We start from the raw sequence: 20777 nt of genomic DNA, 5'->3' as shown, positions 1-20777 counted from the left end.
AGTCAGGTTCAGTCAGGCTCTGTCTCCCAGGAGGCGGTTGTTGAAGCAAGTGAGGCCCATGTAGTCACAGAGAAGCTCTGCGCCACCTGTGTAGGCATCCGTGGTTCCACTCAGAAGCAGCCCAGGGTCGCACCCCTTTCTCTGTTGTGCTCCTCCCTGATCTAGTACAAGGCTGTGGTGTGGAGTGGGCTGGGGCTTGGGGGGTCAAGGGTGTTGTGGCTGCAGGAATTGAGGTAGCTGTGCTGCTGCCTGAGATCTGGGCTGCCGCTGTGACAGACTTCTCCTGGGCCTGTCTGCCCCAGACCTAGCACTAAGCTGCGGTGTGGAGTCGCCAGAGCCCAGGCCTTCTCACTGGGAAACAAACTGCTGGGTACTCCTGCCCAGGGCCTGTCTGCCCGAGATTCAGCCCTTGTTCACTTGGTCACTGTGCATTCTTGTGGCCTCCAATGAGAAGAGAACGTGACCTCCAAGGAGAAGGGGGTGTGGCCTCCAATGAGAAGAGGGTGTGGCCTCCAAGAAGGGGTGTGGTCTCCAATGAGAAGAGGGTGTGGCCTCCAAGGAGAAGAGAATGTGACCTCCAAGGAGAAGGGGGTGTGGCCTCCAAGGAGAAGGGGGTGCCTCTGTGAGTGTGACTTCCAGGACCCTGTCATACCCTTACTTATAATCCTTCAATGGCTGTTTCCTAAAGGTCAAGCCTAATTTCCTGGCGTGAAACATGTTCTTCATGAGATCGCTCCTTCCCACCGCTTCTCTCCTAGCCCCTCGCTCCTCCCTGCACTGCACCACTCGCTAGACTGCATTATTTCTGGTGTGAAGCTGTGCCATGCTCTCTCTTACCTCCTTGTGGGTTCTCCTGGATCCCAGCATTAAACTCTACCCCAACCTCTCAACTCTTTATTTCCTATTCTTCCTTCAAGAATCAGACCAAGCATCACCCATAAGTCTTCTGCCAAATTAAATAGAATCAGAGGCAGGAAGCAACTTTGATCGTACTGTAAAGGAAACAATTCTGGTTTGTGTTTACTGTTAGTTTCTGTTTTACAATATCCACAGATGATCATATTAAGAAATCAAACTTGCAAGTTTATTTTTCCAACATTTTAATCAGATACAGAAGTTGGATTTTATTGACTCCTTTGTTGTCCCCCGTTAAAATAATGAGATTTTTTAGTACTTTTCCAGTTAATCATTTTTACTTGGAGCTTCCCAACTGATGAAGCGCAAATGGATTATCGATATAGATCCCTTGGGCAAAACCCTGAGGCCAAATACCTCCAGCTGAGATCAGCTTCTGCAGTTTAACCAGTTTACTTCCATTTATCACTTTCTGAGTGAGTCATGAAATGAAAATCTTGAGAATTGCTGTGTTAATGGTTTGCTTTGTGTTGTGTCTGGTCTCAGGACAAGCAGTGAATCCCATCCAGTTAGAAAGATGTGCTATATATTCTTTTGCCAATATTTGATTTAGTATAGTTTGGACTAAATTCTTTTCTTTCATTAGTCTAAAATATCTTTTTCCTGTCATTAACTCAGTTTAGGTTCAAAATCATATTTGATTCATAAAAGGTTCATTCATTCATTCATTATCACCCTATTCTATTCTTGAAACTGTTTGTATAAATGTGGCTGTTAACCTGCCCTATGGGCGATCTGAAAGATCAAGGAGGAAGGGGTGGGGGTGGGACAGAAGAAATAGGGGCAAGGTCCCTAGGTCCTGCATCTGGAGTAAAATTTGTTCCCGGTGGGCGCAGACAATGAAAAGGTGACTTTGGGGAGGATGGGAGTTGGGAAGAGAATGGGGTTTGGGGAGGGCAAGACTGAGAGCACTAAGGGATGGGTGTGGCTTGGGTGGAAGGGGGCCGAAACAACCCAAGGCTAGGGACACTCATATGGCCACACTGTTTTCCACCAGGCTGGGCCGCAGGTATTCGTAGGGCAAGTCCAGCTTGGCATTCCGGATCTCAATGTCTTTTTCCAGGGCAGCCAGCTCCTCCCTGAACTTCTTCAGCACAGCCTTGGGCTCAGGGCCCGAAAAATACTCCTCCTCATGTTGACCCAGAGCCACCTGGGACAGAGAGGAAAAAGGCAGCTGAGAGCTTCACTGACCCTCAGTTTGGAGTGCCACAGCTCCCAGTACCTGCCCCCTTCCTCGGGGACCCGGGCACCTGGCTCTCACCATGATGGACTGGTGTCTGCCCAGTTGCCAAGTGATGGACATCTGGAGAGAAGCCTGATGAAAGTTGGGCAGTGTTGCCATCACTGTCTCCAGTGTCACATCCTTGGTGGTTGGCGGGGGCAGCCGCATCGTGCAGGGTGCGTTAGGGACCCAAGCGTACCAGTCGAGCTAAGGAGGGGCAGTCAATGTCTACTAAACATGAAAACCCCTAAGACCACCTGCACACAGCCCCCTTCCCCCTCCAGGCACAAATGCCCAGCTTCCCCCCTATGATAAGTACCTGGCCCAGGTGGTTGGAGCTGTGCTGGCCAGTGCAGGTGAAGATGCACATGGTCACAAAGTGGCAGAGCTGGTCCTTGGACTGTAGGGCGATGGGAAACCCTGCAAGGGGTAAGGAGAGTTAGAAGCTGTGAGGCCAAGGATAGAGGCAGAGTTCAGAGGGACTGAGGAGGAGAGCAAGAGAGGTAAGAAGAGGACCAAGGACTCTCAGTAACTACTATGGGAAGTGACATGAGCGTGGGTTGCAGTGGCGGAAGCAGGGAGATCTTTTGGGAGGGTCCCACTCAGTGGGGGTGCTGGTGTGGCTCACAAGAGTCAATGATGTCAAATGTTCAAGTATTTAGCAAGCTGGTTGACATCACCTTGGTAGCCACAGTGCAATATTTACACCATGGAAATGGGCGCAAATGCTACAAATCGGGGCATTTTTCTTTCCCCAGGGAGCCAGTTGTTAAACATTTATGAGCAACCACTGGTCCCACTGCATCTGGAACCTAGAGGGGCTCTCAGTGCACAGGATGGAGACCTGCTTCTAGCTGAGAGGAAGAGGAATCTGGGAAGGCTTTGGGTGTTTTCACAGGGGTTGGGAATGCTTCTGGAAGGTTCCATAGAAGTAGAGAGGATTCTGGGGAAGTTCTAAGGAGGAATCATGTGCTGGAGCCTCGGGGCTCATCCTACCTCGGTCCTGGGCCCCTAGCAGCCCAATCTCAGTGATCTCTCGACACCAGGCCTGCAGCTCAAGATCCTCTTTCACAGACTCGTCCGTCTTATAGTGGAGACTCACAATGCCCTCCACGTAGCTGCCAGTGGAGGGGTCAGGGCGGGGGAGCTGAGGCTGACGACAGGGAGCCCCCAGGCCCTCTGCTCCTTGCCCGCGAGGCCCCCCAGCTGGGGGGCCATCCTGAAAACAGCATGGGAAACCATCCTGTTTTCCCAGCTTCCTCCCCGGCCTTACCGCCCCCTGCCACCTCACCGAGAGATGATTTCCCAGAGCCGAAGGGCATCTTGCGCATAGAAAGAAGACTTGACTCCCAAGAGCCCCCGCTCAGCCAGGTCATCAGGGGGGCAGAAGGAGCTATAGGTTAGAAAGGCTCCTGCTCTCTTGAGCAGCTCCACGTGGCCGCCCCCACCCGTGCTCACCACCTGAGGAGCAAGGACAGGCGGGGTCAGGGCAGTCCACCTGCCCCGAGGCCAGAGCCGGAGGGAGTGTGAACTCCGGAACCGCCCCCTTTCTCTCCTCATACCTGGTCGAAAATTCCCAAATCAGCCACCAGCCCAGTCCTGGCTCTGAGGTTAATTTCCATGGTGTATCGCATGTGTGGAATGAGAAGCTGGAGGGAGAGGAACAGGGAAGGGCAGGGTCAGAAGACAGCTGCGGCCCGTCCCGGCAGGAAATAGGGGCTGAAAAGCGGGAAAGGTACCAGGTCTTCAGGAAAAGCAGGGACTGAAGTCCAGTGGCCCCTCGACACCACTGACTTAATGTTCTTTGATAATTGAAAGAAATCATTCTCCTCTTCTCTTCATGTAAGACTGTTCAAGGTCTAGCTCAATGTTTCTCCACCTTTTTTTCATTATCACTTCTCAAAGGAGGCTTTTTTGATATTTTTTGCACTCTTACCTGCCCCATGAAATTTTAGTGCTACAGATATACTATATATCTGTTACGTCCTGTAAATATATATGTGCTTTATACATAAAAATAATAAGATTTTTAAGACTTTTTGCCCTCCAGAACATGGTCTAATCTGCTACCTCCAGAACTTCATTTCCTACCCTCCGCTTTGTCCATTATACTGACCTTCCTTCTGTCCTTCAAACACTCCAAGCTTGTTCCTGACTCGGGACCTTGGCACTAAGCTGTTCCCTCTGCCTAGAGCAATGTGCCCCTTGCTCTGCTCATGGCTGGCTCCATGTAATTTCGTTCTCTCTGTCACCTCCTGAAAGGAGCCTTTCCCGACCACCCAATCTAAACTCACTGTCACATCACCCTGCTCTGATTCTCTGCAGTGTACTCACCACAGCTGATCTATTACAATACAGTCTTCACCGTCTGTTAGCCCTTAATGGATAGGAAAATCCCCAGAGACTAGGACCTTGCCTGTCTTGCTTAGCACTAGCATCTAGAATGGTTATTTTGCCCCATCGGAGATGGAGACACCCAAGAAAAACGTTAATGGACGAACACCCTGTTCTAACTGTAATGAACCAGACTACTGTCGCTGACCTGAGCCCCTCTAACTGGCCTGTGTTACTATCTGAGAACCCTTCAAAACTGGCTGGAAAAATCTTTTATATTATTTGCATGGTCCCCTCTCCCTGGATGGAATCCCCAGTCATTTGTGTATTCTGTTCATACACTGTATGTGTATCTGTGCTTTATACATAAAAAGAGTAAGACTTCTTGCCCCCCACTCCCTCACCCTCCCACCACTCCCCACCCCATCAATGAATCATTTTCACCTCCTCGGGAAGTGATATCACCCTGTTAGAAATGCAGAGCAAGCCATGCTCTCGCGCCATTGTTCGTTTGTCTTTTATTGGTTGCTTCTTCCCAAAAGCTGAGATTCCACAGAGGAGGTGCCTCCAGAGGTGGGACCACTCTGTGGGGCAGAGAGCGGGGGAGAAGGGGTGGATAAAGTGTTACCTTGAACATAGGATGTATCGATGGAAGGCACCTCATGGTGGCCACAGCAATGACCTCAGCCATCAAGTGTCCCCTTAGGAGATGAGACTGCAGCTCATGAAGCTGGAAGTCAGAGCTGCGGACCCAGCATTTGGCCAGGAGCCAGGCCATCGGGGGATCCGTGGGCAGGAAAAGCAGTGGTGGGGGAGACCCCTTGCATGGCAGTTGGAGCTGGAACAGGGACAGAAGTGGGATTTGGGAGGGGTGAGGGCCAGTGCACAACAGCCTCCCCTTCCCTTGCATGCTTAAGCTCTTCCTCTTCCTCCAAAGTTGCTTAGCGTTCTCCATCTGACTGCTGCCGCACCCCTACAGCCTGGGTCCTCTCACCTGGATGACCATGGGTAAGAGTTTCCCATCAGGCTGCAGTTTCAGCATAACCAGAGGAGCAGCCAGGTACTGCTGGCTACACAGGATGACGTTGGCCTTGATCCCATCCAGCAAGGAGAAGTCAGCTTCAAACAGTGTGCCTCCCTGGATGGGGGCAGAGGGCAAGGGCTGCTATCAGCATAAGACATCTTCTTCCCACTCTGATTCCCCGAAGGAAGAAGGAAACTAATTTGTCTCCATCACCTACTTCCTACCAGGTAATGGATCATGTGCTTATTGCCTCATATAATTCTTAGATGCACTTGAATTAGCCCCAGTTCTATAAAAGAGGAAACAGATGATCAGAGAGGATAGATATCTTGCCTGAAGTCACACAGCTTATAAACAGCAGAGCCAGGATTCAAGCTCAAGTCTGTCTCACCCTAAATCCCATGAGTTTTCTCTCTTATTGGTTCCATGCTGACTCCCTATGAACAGCCCCAGCCCTGACCCTGATTCTCTTACTCCACACTCTCCCTAAGTCCCTAGCACCCAGTTACAGCTCTTCATTTTGACTCTGTCTCTGTCACTCATCACATACTCTTCCTCCACAGCATGCTATTCTCCTTAGGGGAGGAAAGCCATGGAGGGGCACCCCTCCAGGATCACTCAAGATTTCTGCTGTAGGGACTTCCCTGGTGGTCCAGTGGTTAAGACTCTGCGCTCCCAATGCAGGGGGCCCAGGTTCGATCCCTGCTCAAGGGACTACATCCCGTATGCTGCAACTAAAGGAGCCTGCATGCCACAACTAAAGATCCCACATGCTGCAACGAAGATCCCACATGCCACAACTAAGACCCGGCACAGCTAAATAAATACTTACATACATACATAAATATTAAAAAAAAAAAAAAAAGATTTCTGCTGTAGAATCCCGTCTTGCCATTTGGCAGCAAGCTGGGCCCACGGTAGACCCCACAGCAGCGCAAACACTGACCCCACCCCCATTTCACTGTGTGGTCTCCTTAGGGCTCTTACGTCCATACCTGGAGCTCCTTCTCCAGCTGGGCCTGCAGCTCCTCCATCCCTGGAGGAAACTCTAGGCGGGCAGGAAGGTGATTGGAGCGTCTCAGCAACATGGGGTTGGAGCCATTGAGAAACTGGTACCCAAATAAGGCATCCTCCTTCCAGGAGTCCCGCACCCGCTCTGGGGATGGCATTTGTGCAGTTTGCTGTGGGATCTGAGCTCCTGGTCTTTCCAACCCCCACCAAACCATCCCCACTTGACCCCAGCCTATTGGAGGGGCCCAGGCCTCTGGTCTCCCAACCATGGTTCCCTAGACTGGGTAGGATCTGGGGGTAAGGGTCCCGAGAGAAATACTGGGGTAGGGGCACTAACCAGCCAACTTGCTCTGGCCACACCAGAAAATCCTGTTGAAGTCATCCAGACTGTTCCAGCTGGTCAGAATATTTAAAGAGTCTTTGATGGCTAGGTCTGCCAGCCTTCAGGGAAGGATGGGCGAAGAGTTTGTTATTCTCAGAATCAAACATTACCACCCCACGCGTCCACCTTGGGCTGGTCCAGCCGTGTGAAGTCCGTAAACCCACTGGCCTCCACTGAACCAGGACAGCTCCCTGTCACCCAGCCTCCCTTGTTCTTACCCCTTGGCCAGTGAAGCCTCAAATTCAATTCTTTTGTCCTCCAGAAATCTCTCATCTGTGGGGAGGTCACGTATTTTGGCTCCGGCCATATTCAGGATTAACCCCTCCTTCCAGTTACCCCACCTGCGGTGGAAATGAAACCAGGCATTGGTACTGGGGAAGGGTCAGTGGCTCCCTGGGGGGTCAGGAAGTGGGAGTGGGGCAGACCGGTACAGCTTCCTTCTCTCTTCCAGCTCCTCTTCCCTGTGTTTCTTGAACAGGCCTTGAGGGTCGTCAACCACTGTGCGACCTAGAAGTGGGGAGGAGGGCATGGGCCATGAGGCTCCTCCTGAGAGCCTCTCCCCTGTCCCTGCCAAGGGCCCCTCAGCCCGCCCTTGCGGCTGGCCCCTGACCCTTCAGCATCACTGCACACCCCCAGTCTCCACGCTGCTCTGTGCCAGTTCCAGCATCCCGCCTCTTCCGTGACCCCCAAAGACCACGCCCCCTTCGCTCCCCCACCCCCAACTTCTCTCGTGCCCCCGGAGGCCTCTCACACCCCCAAGCCCCCCTGCTGCTCACCAGTGCCCTCGGGTAGGCTCAGGATGCCTTTGCCCTCCAGCCAGCGGTAGCATGGGAACCTGAACTCGTCCCCACTGGCCCCGGGGCCCTGCACGGAGATCCAGTTGCAGAACCACGCGTCATCGTGAAGGAGGTGCCATTTGCTCAGCTTCACGAACAGCAGCGGCCCCAGGTACTCTGTCACGTCCACCTCGAATTCCTCCTCCTGCCCGAGACAGAAGAGGGTCAACAAGAGGGCCTCTCTGGCAGGGATCCTCGGACTGAGCTCTGGACGCCCTTCCCTCTGGGCCTCTGGGAAAGCGGCGCAAAAGGAGCCAGAGAGGAAGGGGGCGCGCACCAAGCAGGTGGCTCCACGACCCCATTCTCGGTCGTGAGTTCCTCAGCCCCGGGTGAGGCGGGAGACGGAAGATGGAGAGGGGCACTCCTCCCTGTAGTCACTGATTGTGCCGAGCGTTGGGCTGGGCACTGGGCACCCGCACCGCGCCGTGGGCGAGCGCACTGGTGACCAGGCAGTTACAGTGTCCCCTCTACCCCGTCACCAAGGCCGAGCGCCGACAGAGGCCCCACCCAGCCCGGGGCAAGCTTCCCCGAGGACATCCCATCTAAGCGGAGACGCACAGGTGGAAAGGGCTTAGCCGGGGAGAATGAGAAAGAGGAAAAGGGGGGGTGGGGGGAAAGGCAGGCCAGGGAGGGGAAGCGGGGAGAGCCGAGGCCAACGCTGGGCGAGCGGCGTCGCGGAGCTGGAGCGCTGAGCGCGAGGTGTGGGAAGATGAGCAGGACCAGATCGTAAAGTCTGGAAGGTTAAGCCAAGAGCTCTGGATTGGTGCTGAGAGTAAGCGGAAGCCATTCAAATGTTTTCAGTCGGGGGAATGTTTTAAGGATGGGAATGTATTGGGAAGAAATCGCTCTGACTGCAGAAGGGCTTGGAAGGGCAGGGGCGCAAGCGATGAGGCGGGTGAAGAGAATGAAGGTGGCGTAGGTTCGAGGGGACATTGGTGGTCAGAGTGGGATGGACATCAGGGTATGGATGCCGGAGATGTCTAAGAGATGGGCGGGACAGCGATCGATTCTTGGCTGGACGGAGACGAAGAGAGGCGGAGGTGGGAGTGCACCTGGGGGATACAAGGGGAGCGGTCTGGGACGTGGGGAGAGGGGAGGACCTCACTTGAGCATGGTCCTTTGAAGCGTCCATGGGCCAGACATCAGATCTGGGGATCTTGGAGAGAGCTGGACGGGAGATGGAAATCTGGGGGTCGGCGGAGGCAAAAAGTAACAGGAGCCGGGAGCGAATACCAGGTAGATGTGATGGGAGAGGGGAGAGGGGGTGGGTGGGGAAATCGAGTGCTCTCATCACTCGGCTTCTTCTCCCCCCTCTTCCTGCGTCCCCATCCCCGCCACATCCCGGAGATAAAGCCCGCAAGGTCGGAGAAGATCTGTGAAGATCTGAAATAGTAGCTTTTAAGAAGAGGAGACAGGAGACGGACGGCCGCTCTAAGGACCCCTGAGTTTCCAAAAAAAGACCTCTGTGGAACGACGGGCGCGCAAGACTATCCCAATTCCAAGGAGGGTGGGCGGCGGGAACATTTATTGAGCAGTTACCGTGTGCCGCGTTCCGCCCTAAAGAGCTTTACTCCCGCGGTCTCCTAGCCCTCTCCGCGCGGGGGCGTGCTCCCGGAGCCGCCGGGAGGAGCTGGAGGCCGGCTGCGGCGCGTCTCTTCCCGGGGACTTGCGGGTCTTGGGGCCAGGGGCGCAGCCCACCCCGTTCGGCTCCGGCCAGCTCACCTTGCCCTTCATCGGCCGCAGGCGCCACCCGAGCGCCGCCTCCCCGTGCTGGCCGACCAGCCACAGCTGCACCTTGTTGTTGGAACCCGCGCAGAGCGAGGACCCGGTGGACACGCGGACGCGGTAGAGACCCATCTTGCCCAAAGAAGTTTCCCCCCTTCTGAGCGGGAAGAAGAGTGGATGCGCTAAATAACTGGGCCCGAGACCACGCCCCTCCGAAGCCTTGAGGAGTTCGGGGTGTGGGTGGCAGGTCTCCAACCAACCCCGCCTGGCCGCGCTCTGGGGTCCTCAGCTCCGCGCAGCCCAGAGCTCAGCCCTGATCCCAAGAAGGCGGGGCCCCCGGGGGCGGGCAGGGGGCGCAGAGGTGGGAGGAGGGTGGTAGGGGGAAGCAGATGCGGATTTGGGCAGAAAACATGCAGGAAGAAGGAATCGACGCCTGGCCCGGAAGACAGATGGTGGGAGTGGCTGGTGCCCCCCTCCATCTAAGCGCGCGCGCGAACACACACACACACACACACACACGCGCGCGCGCCTCACAAGTTGGTTCACCACTGCCAAGGGTCGTGCTCAAGGCTGCAAGGGAGGATGAAGACGGCAAGGAGACGGGACCCAGCAGCATTTGGGAGCCAAGTAGTCCCAGGAAAAAATAACTTCCAAGAACAGGAAGGACTGATCAGCGCCATGTGCTGCACATGATAACCAGGTAGAAAGGAGATCCAACCCCTTAACCAACACTGGTACTCACACTCTGTGACCAAGGAGAAAGGGAGTCCTGAGATGCTGAATTAGCCAAATGTCCTAAAGAGAAGCAAAATCCACTAGACGCCACCTTAACCATAAGACATTAAGAATGCACGCATAATTTTTTAATGATACTAACAAAGCAAGTCAATTTATCATAATGACAAAACCAGAAGTTCCATAACTCTAGCCAAGTGAAACTAAAGGAATCCATCATTTCAGAGGAGAAAGAGATTGCAGAAATTAAAAACTTATGTAGAAGATGCAAACATTAAAAGACTATTTGGGGTAACAGGAGAAGTTTTACTGGAGCAAAGATAGCTCCTTGGAAGAAACAACAAGCTTCAGAGCCCCAAGTGTGAATCAATCTGCTGAGAAGCCCTATTCTGTAGCCTCAGTGCATTCAAGGATCTGAGACAATATTCTCTGCGGGATATGAGGGAATCTGGCAAGATTTTGGTAACACCAAGAAAACATCAAAAGAAGTATTTTAGCAACCTTGAGAAAATATCTTATTCCTAGAGAAAAACCAGAACAAGTAGAAACCAACAAAGTAATTAAATCCATGGTGTTGGTATGTTAAAACAGATTTACGTATAATGACAGTAAGTCTTGTAATCATTGTATTTGTGTTCCTTTTGCGTACTGTTTAAATTGTATTCAAAAGAATCATCATATTAAATTTGTAATTGCAGTTTAGATTATTTAAGGAAATTTAATGAAGTATGCAAGCAATGTTTAAATATTAAAATTTATTTTTCAAAGTTCTGTTTATAGATAAATGTTTAATAAATCGAGTATTAAATAAAATACCAATATTTGTGGAGTGTTCTCTCCATGGACAAAAGTTATCCTCAAACTTTAAAAACTCCGTCAACAATGAGCATAAACTGTGTCCACAATAAACATAGAAAAATAACTGAAAGAGTGGACATCAAAGTATTAGCAAGGATTATTTCTAGGGAGTGGGAAAAGGTGGAGAAGGGACTTTCATTTTTTACATACTTTAGAATTTTTAAAATATTTTACAGAAGCATGAGTTATTTTTGTAATCTCAAAAATTTAATCTTGAAAAAAATTCAAGACTATAAATGCTATCATAAAAGCCTTAACTGTGATCGAGTGTGGCTATAAGGGAAGCCCTGAAACCGAAGTTCAAACTTTCTTTTCTAAATGAAATTCAGAAAAATCAAAATATAGTGGATAAAAGTCATCATCTGTAGAAATAGCACAAACCTAATAATTTTCTTACAGGTTAAGAGTGTGATTGAAGAGTTAGGAAGACACCCAAAAGTCATTCACAGTAACTTGCAGGTAGATTAGATGCCGTTTTAACTTTGAGAGGTAAAAACATAAAGCAACCCGGGCTATTTCCACCCCCCCCTTTTATTTTCTTGAATTTTTGAATTTTATTTTATTTATTTTTTTATACAGCAGGTTCTTATTAGTTTTCCATTTAATACATATTAGTGTATATATGTCAATCCCAATCTCCCAATTCATCACACCACCACCACCACCACCACCCCACCACCACTTTCCCCCCTTGGTGTCCATACATTTGTTCTCTACATCTGTGTCTCAATTTCTGCCCAGCAAACCGGTTCACCTGTACCATTTTCCTAGGTTCCACATACATGCGTTAATATACGATATTTGTTTTTCTCTTTCTGACTTACTTCACTCTGTATGACAGTCTCTAGATCCATCCACGTCTCTACAAATGACCCAATTTCGTTCCTTTTTATGGCTGAGTAATATTCCATTATATATATGTACCACATCTTCTTTATCCATTCGTCTGTCGATGGGCATTTAGGTTGCTTCCATGACCTGGCTATTGTAAATAGTACTGCAGTGAACATTGGGATGCATGTGTCTTTTTGAATTACGGTTTTCTCTGGGTATATGCCTAATAGTGGGATTGCTGGGTCATATGGTAATTCGATTTTTAGTTTTTTAAGGAACCTCCATACTGTTCTCCGTAGTTGCTGTATCAATTTACATGCCCACCAACAGTGCAAGAGGGTTCCCTTTTCTCCACACCCTCTCCAGCATTTGTTGTTTGTAGATTTTCTGAAGATGCCCATTCTAACTGGTGTGAGGTGATACCTCATTGTAGTTTTGATTTGCATTTCTCTAATAATTAGTGATGTTGAGCAGCTTTTCATGTGCTTCTTGGCCATCTGTATGTCTTCTTTGGAGAAGTGTCTGTTTAGGTCTTCTGCCCATTTTTTGATTGGGTTAGTTTGTTTTTTTAATATTGAGCTGCATGAGCTGTTAATATATTTTGGAGATTAATCCTTTGTCCGTTGATTCGTTTGCAAATATTTTCTCCCATTCTGAGGGTTGTCTTTTCATCTTGTTTATGGTTTCCTTTGCTGTGCAAAAACTTTTAAGTTTCATTAGGTCCCATGTGTTTATTTTTGTTCTTATTTCCATTACTCTAGGAGGTGGATCAAAAAAGATCTTGCTGTGATTAAGAGTGTTTTCCTATGTTTTCCTCTAAGAGTTTTATAGTGTCTGGCCTTACATTTAGGTCTCTAATCCATTTTGAGTTTATTTTTGTGTATGGTGTTAGGGAGTATTCTAATTTCATTCTTTTACATGTAGCTGTCCAGTTTTCCCAGCACCACTTATTGAAGAGACTGTCTTTTCTCTATTGTATATCCTTGCCTCCTTTGTCATAGATTAGCTGACCACAGCTGCCTGGGTTTATCTCTGGGCTTTCTATCCTGTTCCATTGATCTATATTTCTGTTTTTGTGCCAGTACCGTATTGTCTTGATTACTGTAGCTTTGTAGTATAGTCTGAAGTCAGGGAGTCTGATTCCTCCAGCTCCGTTTTTTTCCCTCAGTACCGCTTTGGCTACTCAGGGTTTTTGTGTCTCCATACAAATTTTAAGATTTTTTTGTTCTTCTTCTGTAAAAAATGCCATTGGTAATTTGATAGGGATTGCATTGAATCTATAGGTTGCTTTGGGTAGTATAGTTATTTTCACAATATTGATTCTTCCAATCCAAGAACATGGTATATCTCTCCATCTGTTGGTATCATCTTTAATTTCTTTCATCAGTGTCTTATAGTTTTCTGCATACAGGTCTTTTGTCTCCCTAGGTAGGTTTATTCCTAGGTATTCTATTCTTTTTGTTGCAATGGTAAATGGGAGTGTTTCCTTAATTTCTCTTTCGGATTTTTCATCATTAGTGTATAGGAATGCAGGAGATTTCTGTGCGTTAATTTCGTATCCTGCAACTTTACCAAATTCATTGATTAGCTCCACTAGTTTTCTGGTGGTATCTTTAGGATTCTCTATGTATAGTGTCATGTCATCTGCAAACAGTGACAGTTTTACTTCTTCTTTTCCAATTTGGATTCCTTTTATTTCTTTTTCTTCTCTGATTGCCATGGCTAGGACTTCCAGAACTATGTTGAGTAATAGTGGTGAGAGTGGACATCCTTGTCTCGTTCCTGATCTTAGAGGAAATGCTCTCAGTTTTTCACCATTGAGAATGATGTTTGCTGTGTGTTTGTCGTATGTGGCCTTTATTATGTTGAGGTAGGTTCCCTCTATGCCCACTTTCTGGAGAGTTTTTATCATAAATGGGTGTTGAATTTTGTCAAAAGCTTTTTCTGCATCTATTGAGATGATCATCTGGTTTTTCTTCTTCAATTTGTTAATATGGTGTATCACATTGATTGATTTGCATATACTGAAGAATCCTTGCACCCCTGAGATAAATCCCACTTGATCGTGGTGTATGATCCTTTTAATGTGTTGTTGGATTCTGTTTGCTAGTATTTTGTTGAGGATTTTTGCATCTATATTCATCAGTGATATCGGTCTGTAATTTTCCTTTTTTGTAGTATCTTTGTCTGGTTTTGGTATCAGGGTGATGGTGGCTTCGTAAAATGAGTTTGGGAGTGTTTCTTCCTCTGCAATTATTTGGAAGAGTTTGAGAAGGATGCGTGTTAGCTCTTCTCTAAATGTTTGTTAGAATTTACCTGTGAAGCCATCTGGTCCTGGACTTATGTTTGTTGGAAGATTTTTAATCACAGTTTCTATTTCATGACTTGTGATTGGTCTGTTCATATTTTCTATTTCTTCCTGGTTCAGTCTTGGAAGGTTATACCTTCCTGAGAATTTGTCCATTTCTTCCAGGTTGTCCATTTTATTGGCATAGAGTTGCTTGTAGTAGTCTCTTAGGATGATTTGTATTTCTGCGGTGTCTATTGTAACTTCTCCTTTTTCATTTCTAATTTTATTGATTTGAGTCCTCTCCCTCTTTTTCTTGATGAGTCTGGCTAATGGCTTATCAATTTTGTTTATCTTCTCAAAGAACCAGCTTTTAGTTTTATTGATCTTTGCTATTGTTTGCTTTGTTTCTATTTCATTTATTTCTGCTCTGATCTTTATGATTTCATTCCCTCTGCTAACTTTGGGCTTTGTTTGTTCTTCTTTCTCTAGTTCCTTTAGGTGTAAGGTTAGATTGTTTATTTGAGATGTTTCTTGTTTCTTGAGGTAGGCTTGTATTGCTACAAACTTCCCTCTTAGAACTGCTTTTGCTGCATCCCATAGGTTTTGAATCGTCGTGTTTTCATTGTCATTTGTCTCTAGGTATTTTTTGATTTCCTCTTTGATTTCTTCAGTGATCTCTTGGTTATTTAGTAGCGTGTTGTTTAGCCTCCAAGTGTTTGTATTTTTTACGTTTTTTTCCCTGTAATTGATTTTTAATCTCATAGCGTTGTGGTCAGAAAAGATGCTTGATATGATTTCAATTTTCTTAAATTTACTGAGGCTTGATTTGTGACCCAAGATGTGATCTATCCTGGAGAAAGTTCCGTGCGCACTTGAGAAGAAAGTGTAATCTGCTGTTTTTGGATGGAATGTCCTATAAATATCAATTAAATCTATCTGGTCTATTGTGTCATTTAAAGCTTGGGTTTCCTTATTAATTTTCTGTTTGGATGATCTGTCCATTGGTGTAAGTGAGGTGTTAAAGTCCCCCACTATTATTGTGTTACTGTGGATGTCCTCTTTTATAGCTGTTAGCAAGTTGCCTTATGTATTGAGGTGCTCCTATGTTGGGTGCATATATATTTATAATTGTTATATCTTCTTCTTGGCTTGATCCCTTGATCATTATGTAGTGTCCTTCCTTGTCTCTTGTAACATTCTTTATTTTAAAGTCTATTTTATCTGATATGAGTATTGCTACTCCAGCTTTCTTTTGATTTCCATTTGCATGGAATATCTTTTTCCATCCCCTCACTTTCAGTCTGTATGTGTCCCTAGGTCTGAAGTGGGTCTCTTGTAGACAGCATATATATGGGTCTTGTTTTTGTATCCATTCAGCAAGCCTGTGTCTTTTGGTTGGAGCACTTAATCCATTCCCTTTTAAGGTAATTATCAATATGTATATTCCTATGACCATTTTCTTAATTGTTTTGGGTTTGTTTGTGTAGGTCCTTTTCTTCTCTTGTGTTTCGCACTTAGAGAAGTTCCTTTAGCATTTGTTGTAGGGCTGGTTTGGTGGTGCTGAATTCTTTTAGCTTTTGCTCGTCTGTAAAGCTTTTGATTTCTTCATCGAATCTGAATGAGATCCTTGCCGGGTAGAGTAATCTTGGTTGTAGGTTCTTCCCTTTCATCACTTTAAGTATGTCATGCCACTCCCTTCTGGCTTGTAGAGTTTCTGCTGAGAAATCAGCTGTTAACCTTATGGGAGTTCCCTTGTATGTTATTTGTCGTTTTTCCCTTGCTGCTTTCAATAATTTTTCTTTGTCTTTAATTTTTGCCACTTTGATTACTATGTGTCTTGGTGTGTTTCTCCTTGGGTTTATCCTGTATGGGACTGTCTGCGCTTCCTGGACTTGGGTGGCTATTTCCTTTCCCATGTTAGGGAAGTTTTCAACTATAATCTCTTCAAATATTTTCTCTGGTCCTTTCTCTCTCTCTTCTCCTTCTGGGACCCCCATAATGCGAATGTTGTTGCATTTCATGTTGTCCCAGAGGTCTCTTAGGCTGTCTTCATTTCTTTTCATTCTTTTTTCTTTATTCTCTTCTGCAACAGTGAATTCCACCATTCTGTCTTCCAGGTCACTTATCCGTTCTTCTGCCTCAGTTATTCTGCTATTGACTCCTTCTAGTGTATTTTTCATTTCAGCTATTGTATTGTTCATCTCTGTTTGTTTGTTCTTTAATTCTTCTAGGTCTTTGTTAAACACTTCTTGCATCTTCTCGATCTTTGCCTCCATTCTTATTCCGAGGTCCTGGATCATCTTCACTATCATTATTCTGAATTCTTTTTCTGGAAGGTTGCCTATCTCCACTTCATTTAGTTGTTTTTCTGGGGTTTTATCTTGTTCCTTCATCTGGTACATAACCCTCTGCCTTTTCATCTTGTCTATCTTTCTGTGAATGTGGTTTTTGTTCCACAGGCTGCAGGACTGTAGTTCTTCTTGCTTCTGCTGTCTGCCCTCTCCCTGCTTTTTGAATAGGAATGAGTATGTTATCCTATGCCTAGCCCACCACTGTATGGTGGGGGAGCGAGGCAGATGACTTTCTCTTTAGTTCACAGGTCTTCAGAAGAAGAGGAATTTCACTGGAGAAACTGTACTTAAGAATATATACTTGAGGGACTTCCCTGGTGACGCAGTGGTTAAGAATCTGCCTGCCAGTGCAGGGGACACAGGTTCGATCCCTGGTCCGGGAAGATCCCAAACGCCACGGAGCAACTAAGCCTGTGCACCACAACTACTGAGCCTGTGCTCTACAGCCCGTGTGCCACAACTACTGAGCCTGTGTGCCACAACTACTGAAACCCCTGCGCCTAGGGCCTGTGCTCCGCAACAAGAGAAACCCCCAAAATGAGAAGCCCATGCACCACAATGAAGAGTAGCCCCCGCTTGCCACAACTAGAGAACGCCCATGCACAGCAATGAAGACCCAACGCAGCCAAAAATTAAAAAATAAATACATAAATTTATTAAAAATAAAATAGAATATATACTTGAGAAACCTCATCTATACCTGGACCTGATTTAGATGATGAAATTCTGGACTTCAGGCTGATGCTATAATGGGATTAGACTTTGGGGTGCCCTGACAGGGGATGAGTGTATTTGGCATGTGGAAGGAATATGAATCGTTGGGGGCCAGAGGGCATACAGTGGTAGCCAGTCTCCAGAACAGTCCCCAGGGACCCACAACTCATGGTATTCATGCCCTTGCATAGTCTCCTCCCAAACTGTATCAAGGTTGGTCTTTGTAACCAATAGACTATGGCAGAAGTGATGGTATATGACTTCTGAAGCTAAAAGACATCTCCCTCTCTCTCTCCCCTTCTCTCCTTCTCTCTGTGTCTCTTCAGCTGCTTTTCTGGGAGAAGTCAGCTGTTATGTCATGAGGACAATTAAGAAACTCTGTAGGACTTCCCTGGTGGCGCAGTGGTTAAGAATCCGCCTGCCAATGAAGGGCACACAGTTTCGAGCCCTGGTCTGTGAAGATCCCACATGCCACAGAACGGCTAAGCCTGTACGCCATAACTGCTGAGCCTGTGCTCTAGAGCCCACGAACCACAACTACTGAAGCCCGCACGCCTAGAGCCTGTGCTCCGCAACAAGAGAAGCCACCGCAACGAGAAGCCCGCGCACCACAATGAAGAGTAGCTCCCACTCACCGCAACTAGAGGAAGCCTGAAGACCCAACGCAGCCAAAAATAAATAAATAAATAAATAAATAAATAAATTTATTAAAAAAAAAAAAGAAAAGAAACTCTATGGAGCACTCCACATGGCAATAAACTGAGCTCTCCTGCCACAAGCCAGTGAAAAACAGACCTCCAGCCAAGAGCCATGTGAGTGAGTTCCTCCAGCCCCAGTTAAGCCTTAAGATGACTACAGCCCCAGCCAACATCTTGACTGAAACCTCATGAGAGACCTGAGCTAGAACCACCTGACTCTCAGAAATTGTATGAGGTAATAAGTGTTTGTTGCCCTAAGCCACTGAGGTAATGATAATGTAGCAATAAATAACTCATATGGTCCACATACTTATTTTCTGAATCCCCAAACTCATAAGCTTATGTAAAGCCAGAAAGTATTCATGATGAACTGACCACTTACAGAATTAGTCCTTACTCATATACATTCCTCCCTTACTAGCACCAGCTACCAACCTTGCCCATCTAGTTGGCTGCAGAGTGAAACTCCAAGTGTTGAAAAAGATAGAAGACTGAACCAAGTCGATGGAAGTGCTATTAGAAAACTGATCAATCAGCAAAGCAATTAACAAATAACATCGATGTAGTAAGAAGGGCCACCCATGTGAGATATTTCAGACAGGGGCTAAGCAGGGTTTTAGGGCAAACAGTCAGTAGGTGACCCGTTGGCTGCAATCAAAGGTACAGGCATGGCTTGTCTTTTCCCACAGCCATCATCTATGCACAGGAGTCATTCCCTATCCCTTTACGTCCAGGCTTTTGGAACTCAAAAATCCAAAACTGAGGCTCCAGTATAGTAGGGCCAGCTGAAATTGTGGAAGGAAGTATAAGGACCTTAACATATGTTAACAGTGTATTTTACAAGTGTTATTCCATCAAAGTGGGACCCAGCTGTGTAATTTTTTTAAAAATATCCTCAAGGTTTTTGTTTATCTATTTATTTTATTATTTACTTATTTATTTTTAGCTGCATGGGGTCTTTGTTGCTGCATGCGGGCTTTTCTCTAGTTGCGACGAGCGGGGGCTACTCTTCGTTGCGGCACGCAGGCTTCTCATTTTGGGGGCTTCTATTGTTGCGGAGCATGGGCTCTCGGCTCACGGGCTTCAGTAGTTGTGGCACGTGGGCTTCAGTAGTTGTGGCTTGCGGGCTCTAGAGTGCAGGCTCAGTAGTTGTGGTGCACGGGCTTAGTTGCTCTGCGGCATGTGCGATCTTCCCAGACCAGGGCTCTAACCCGTGCCGCTGCATTTGCAGGAGGATTCTTAACCACTGAGCCACCAGGGAAGTCCCCCAGCTGTGTAATTTAATTCATTATAAATATTGCTCCTAACTGTCGTGGGAGAAATGTAGCAGGATATGGGAGGGCAAAGAGATTGCTGAATGCTCCGTGCTGCATGATGTGTTTCCTCCATTAAACCTTCTGGACCTTTCATAAATGTTATGAAATATTTGATGTGATGTGATCTGATGTGAACCGAATTTTGCATCCAAGTTTATTCAATGACCATTCAGAGACACAATGTTGCGAGCTGGGATTAGAGGCCAGAGTTATAGTGAGACTACTAGTCTGAAGACTTCCACAGAAATTTGTGGAACCTTGTGGATTTCTCTAGGCCATGAAAATTTGCATTCCCACCAGTGGGGAAATAAACAAAGATCGCCCATATGAGAGCAAACAGAGGTTGTTTACTCAGAGCTTACTATATGGCAAGGGAGTCAGCCAGTATCACTTGTGTTTGGCAGGCGGGGTAGCTCAAAAGCTTTACAATGGATAAAAGGGATGGCTTCAGGTATTTCCTGATTGGAGGCTGTTGGCCTTGCAAAGGCTGTAGGCCCGAGCTAACTAGAAGTGGGGCATCCTATGTGATTGGTTAAGGGAGCCCGTATATCTTTCTCTGGTTGGTCCTAAATTGGAAGCAGGGGCAAAAATTAGGGAAGCTGGCGGTTATTGACAAAGTCCTGACCGTTTGGGGCCAACTACTGCAAAGGTTGTGGGTTGGCTTTCTAGACTGGTTGCTTCAGAGGTGTGGTTTAACATCTCTGGCTGGTTGCTCCAGTGGTTGTTGGTCATGTCTCTGTTTCTTTATATGATTCTGGCCATTGTCCTTTTGTAGATTCAGCCTCTCACTAGCAATGTATGAGAGTTCCAGTTGCTGTGCATCTTTGCCAGTACAGCTTAGGGGAGACGGGGTGACTTGTGGCGGGGGAGTGTTGGCCATTCTAGTAGGTGTATAGAAGTATGCCATTGTGCTTTTAAGTTACATTTTGCTAATGACTAATTATAATGAGCATCTGTTCATGTCCTTATTTGACACTTGTATATCTTTTTTGGGGAAGTATCTTTTCAAACATTTTTTATTGAGTTTCTTGTTTTCTCATTGTTGTTTTGGGAGTAATTTATGTATTCTAGATATAAGACCTTTTAAGGTATGTGATTTGCAAATACTTTCTCCCAACAAGTAAGGTCTCAGGAAGTGAGGATGTCTTTTCATCTCTTAACAGTGTTTTCAGCAGAGAAGACGTTTTTAATTATGAGGAGGTAAACTTTATTTTTCTCTTTTGCAGATTGTGTTTGCCTGTGCCTAACAAAAGGTCATAAAGATTCTCTCCTATGTTTTCTTCTAGAAGTTTTACTCTTTCATTTTTTTTTTTTTTTTGGCCACACCACGTGGCTTGCAGGATCTTAGTTCCCTGACCAGGGATTGAACCTAGGCCCATGGCAGTGAAAGTGCCAAGTCCTAAGCACTGGACCACCAGGGAATTCCTATTTTTTCACATTTTATATTTAGGTCTGTGATCTATTCCAAGTTAATTTTTGTATGAAGTGTGAGGAATGGGCCAAGGTTGATTTTTTTTTTTTTTTTTTTTTTT

At 46.7% G+C, this 20777-nt stretch overlaps 1 protein-coding gene and 1 long non-coding RNA gene across 4 annotated transcripts in view; one reads left to right on the top strand and one right to left on the bottom strand.

Moving 5' to 3' along the window:
* Positions 1-20777, top strand: part of LOC137755110 (uncharacterized) — a 164810-nt gene that overhangs the window by 99919 nt on the left and 44114 nt on the right. The window lies entirely within an intron of this gene.
* On the bottom strand, positions 1886-9581 carry ALOX15 (arachidonate 15-lipoxygenase). The gene is made up of 14 exons (XM_068531099.1): positions 9447-9581; positions 7665-7869; positions 7314-7395; positions 7107-7229; positions 6844-6947; positions 6491-6651; positions 5466-5609; positions 5100-5309; positions 3700-3786; positions 3429-3598; positions 3134-3255; positions 2457-2557; positions 2177-2344; positions 1886-2065 (listed from the first exon to the last, which is right to left on the bottom strand). Exons 1-14 carry the CDS (start codon positions 9579-9581, stop codon positions 1886-1888), a joined length of 1992 nt encoding a protein of 663 aa, XP_068387200.1.

Source organism: Eschrichtius robustus, chromosome 20, assembly GCF_028021215.1.
Source record: "Eschrichtius robustus isolate mEscRob2 chromosome 20, mEscRob2.pri, whole genome shotgun sequence".
In the NCBI taxonomy this organism is placed as follows: domain Eukaryota; kingdom Metazoa; phylum Chordata; class Mammalia; order Artiodactyla; family Eschrichtiidae; genus Eschrichtius; species Eschrichtius robustus.
This window is presented reverse-complemented; position numbering and strand designations above follow the sequence as displayed.

Excerpts from the sequence above, each read along its gene's own strand:
- ALOX15 (XM_068531099.1), bottom strand. The coding sequence starts at position 9,581 with ATGGGTCTCTACCGCGTCCGCGTGTCCACCGGGTCCTCGCTCTGCGCG. Across the intron at positions 7,230-7,313 it reads GAGAGAAGGAAGCTGTACCG|GTGGGGTAACTGGAAGGAGG; the intron begins GTCTGCCCCACT and ends TTTCCACCGCAG. Across the intron at positions 2,558-3,133 it reads GCTAGGGGCCCAGGACCGAG|GGTTTCCCATCGCCCTACAG; the intron begins GTAGGATGAGCC and ends TACCCCTTGCAG.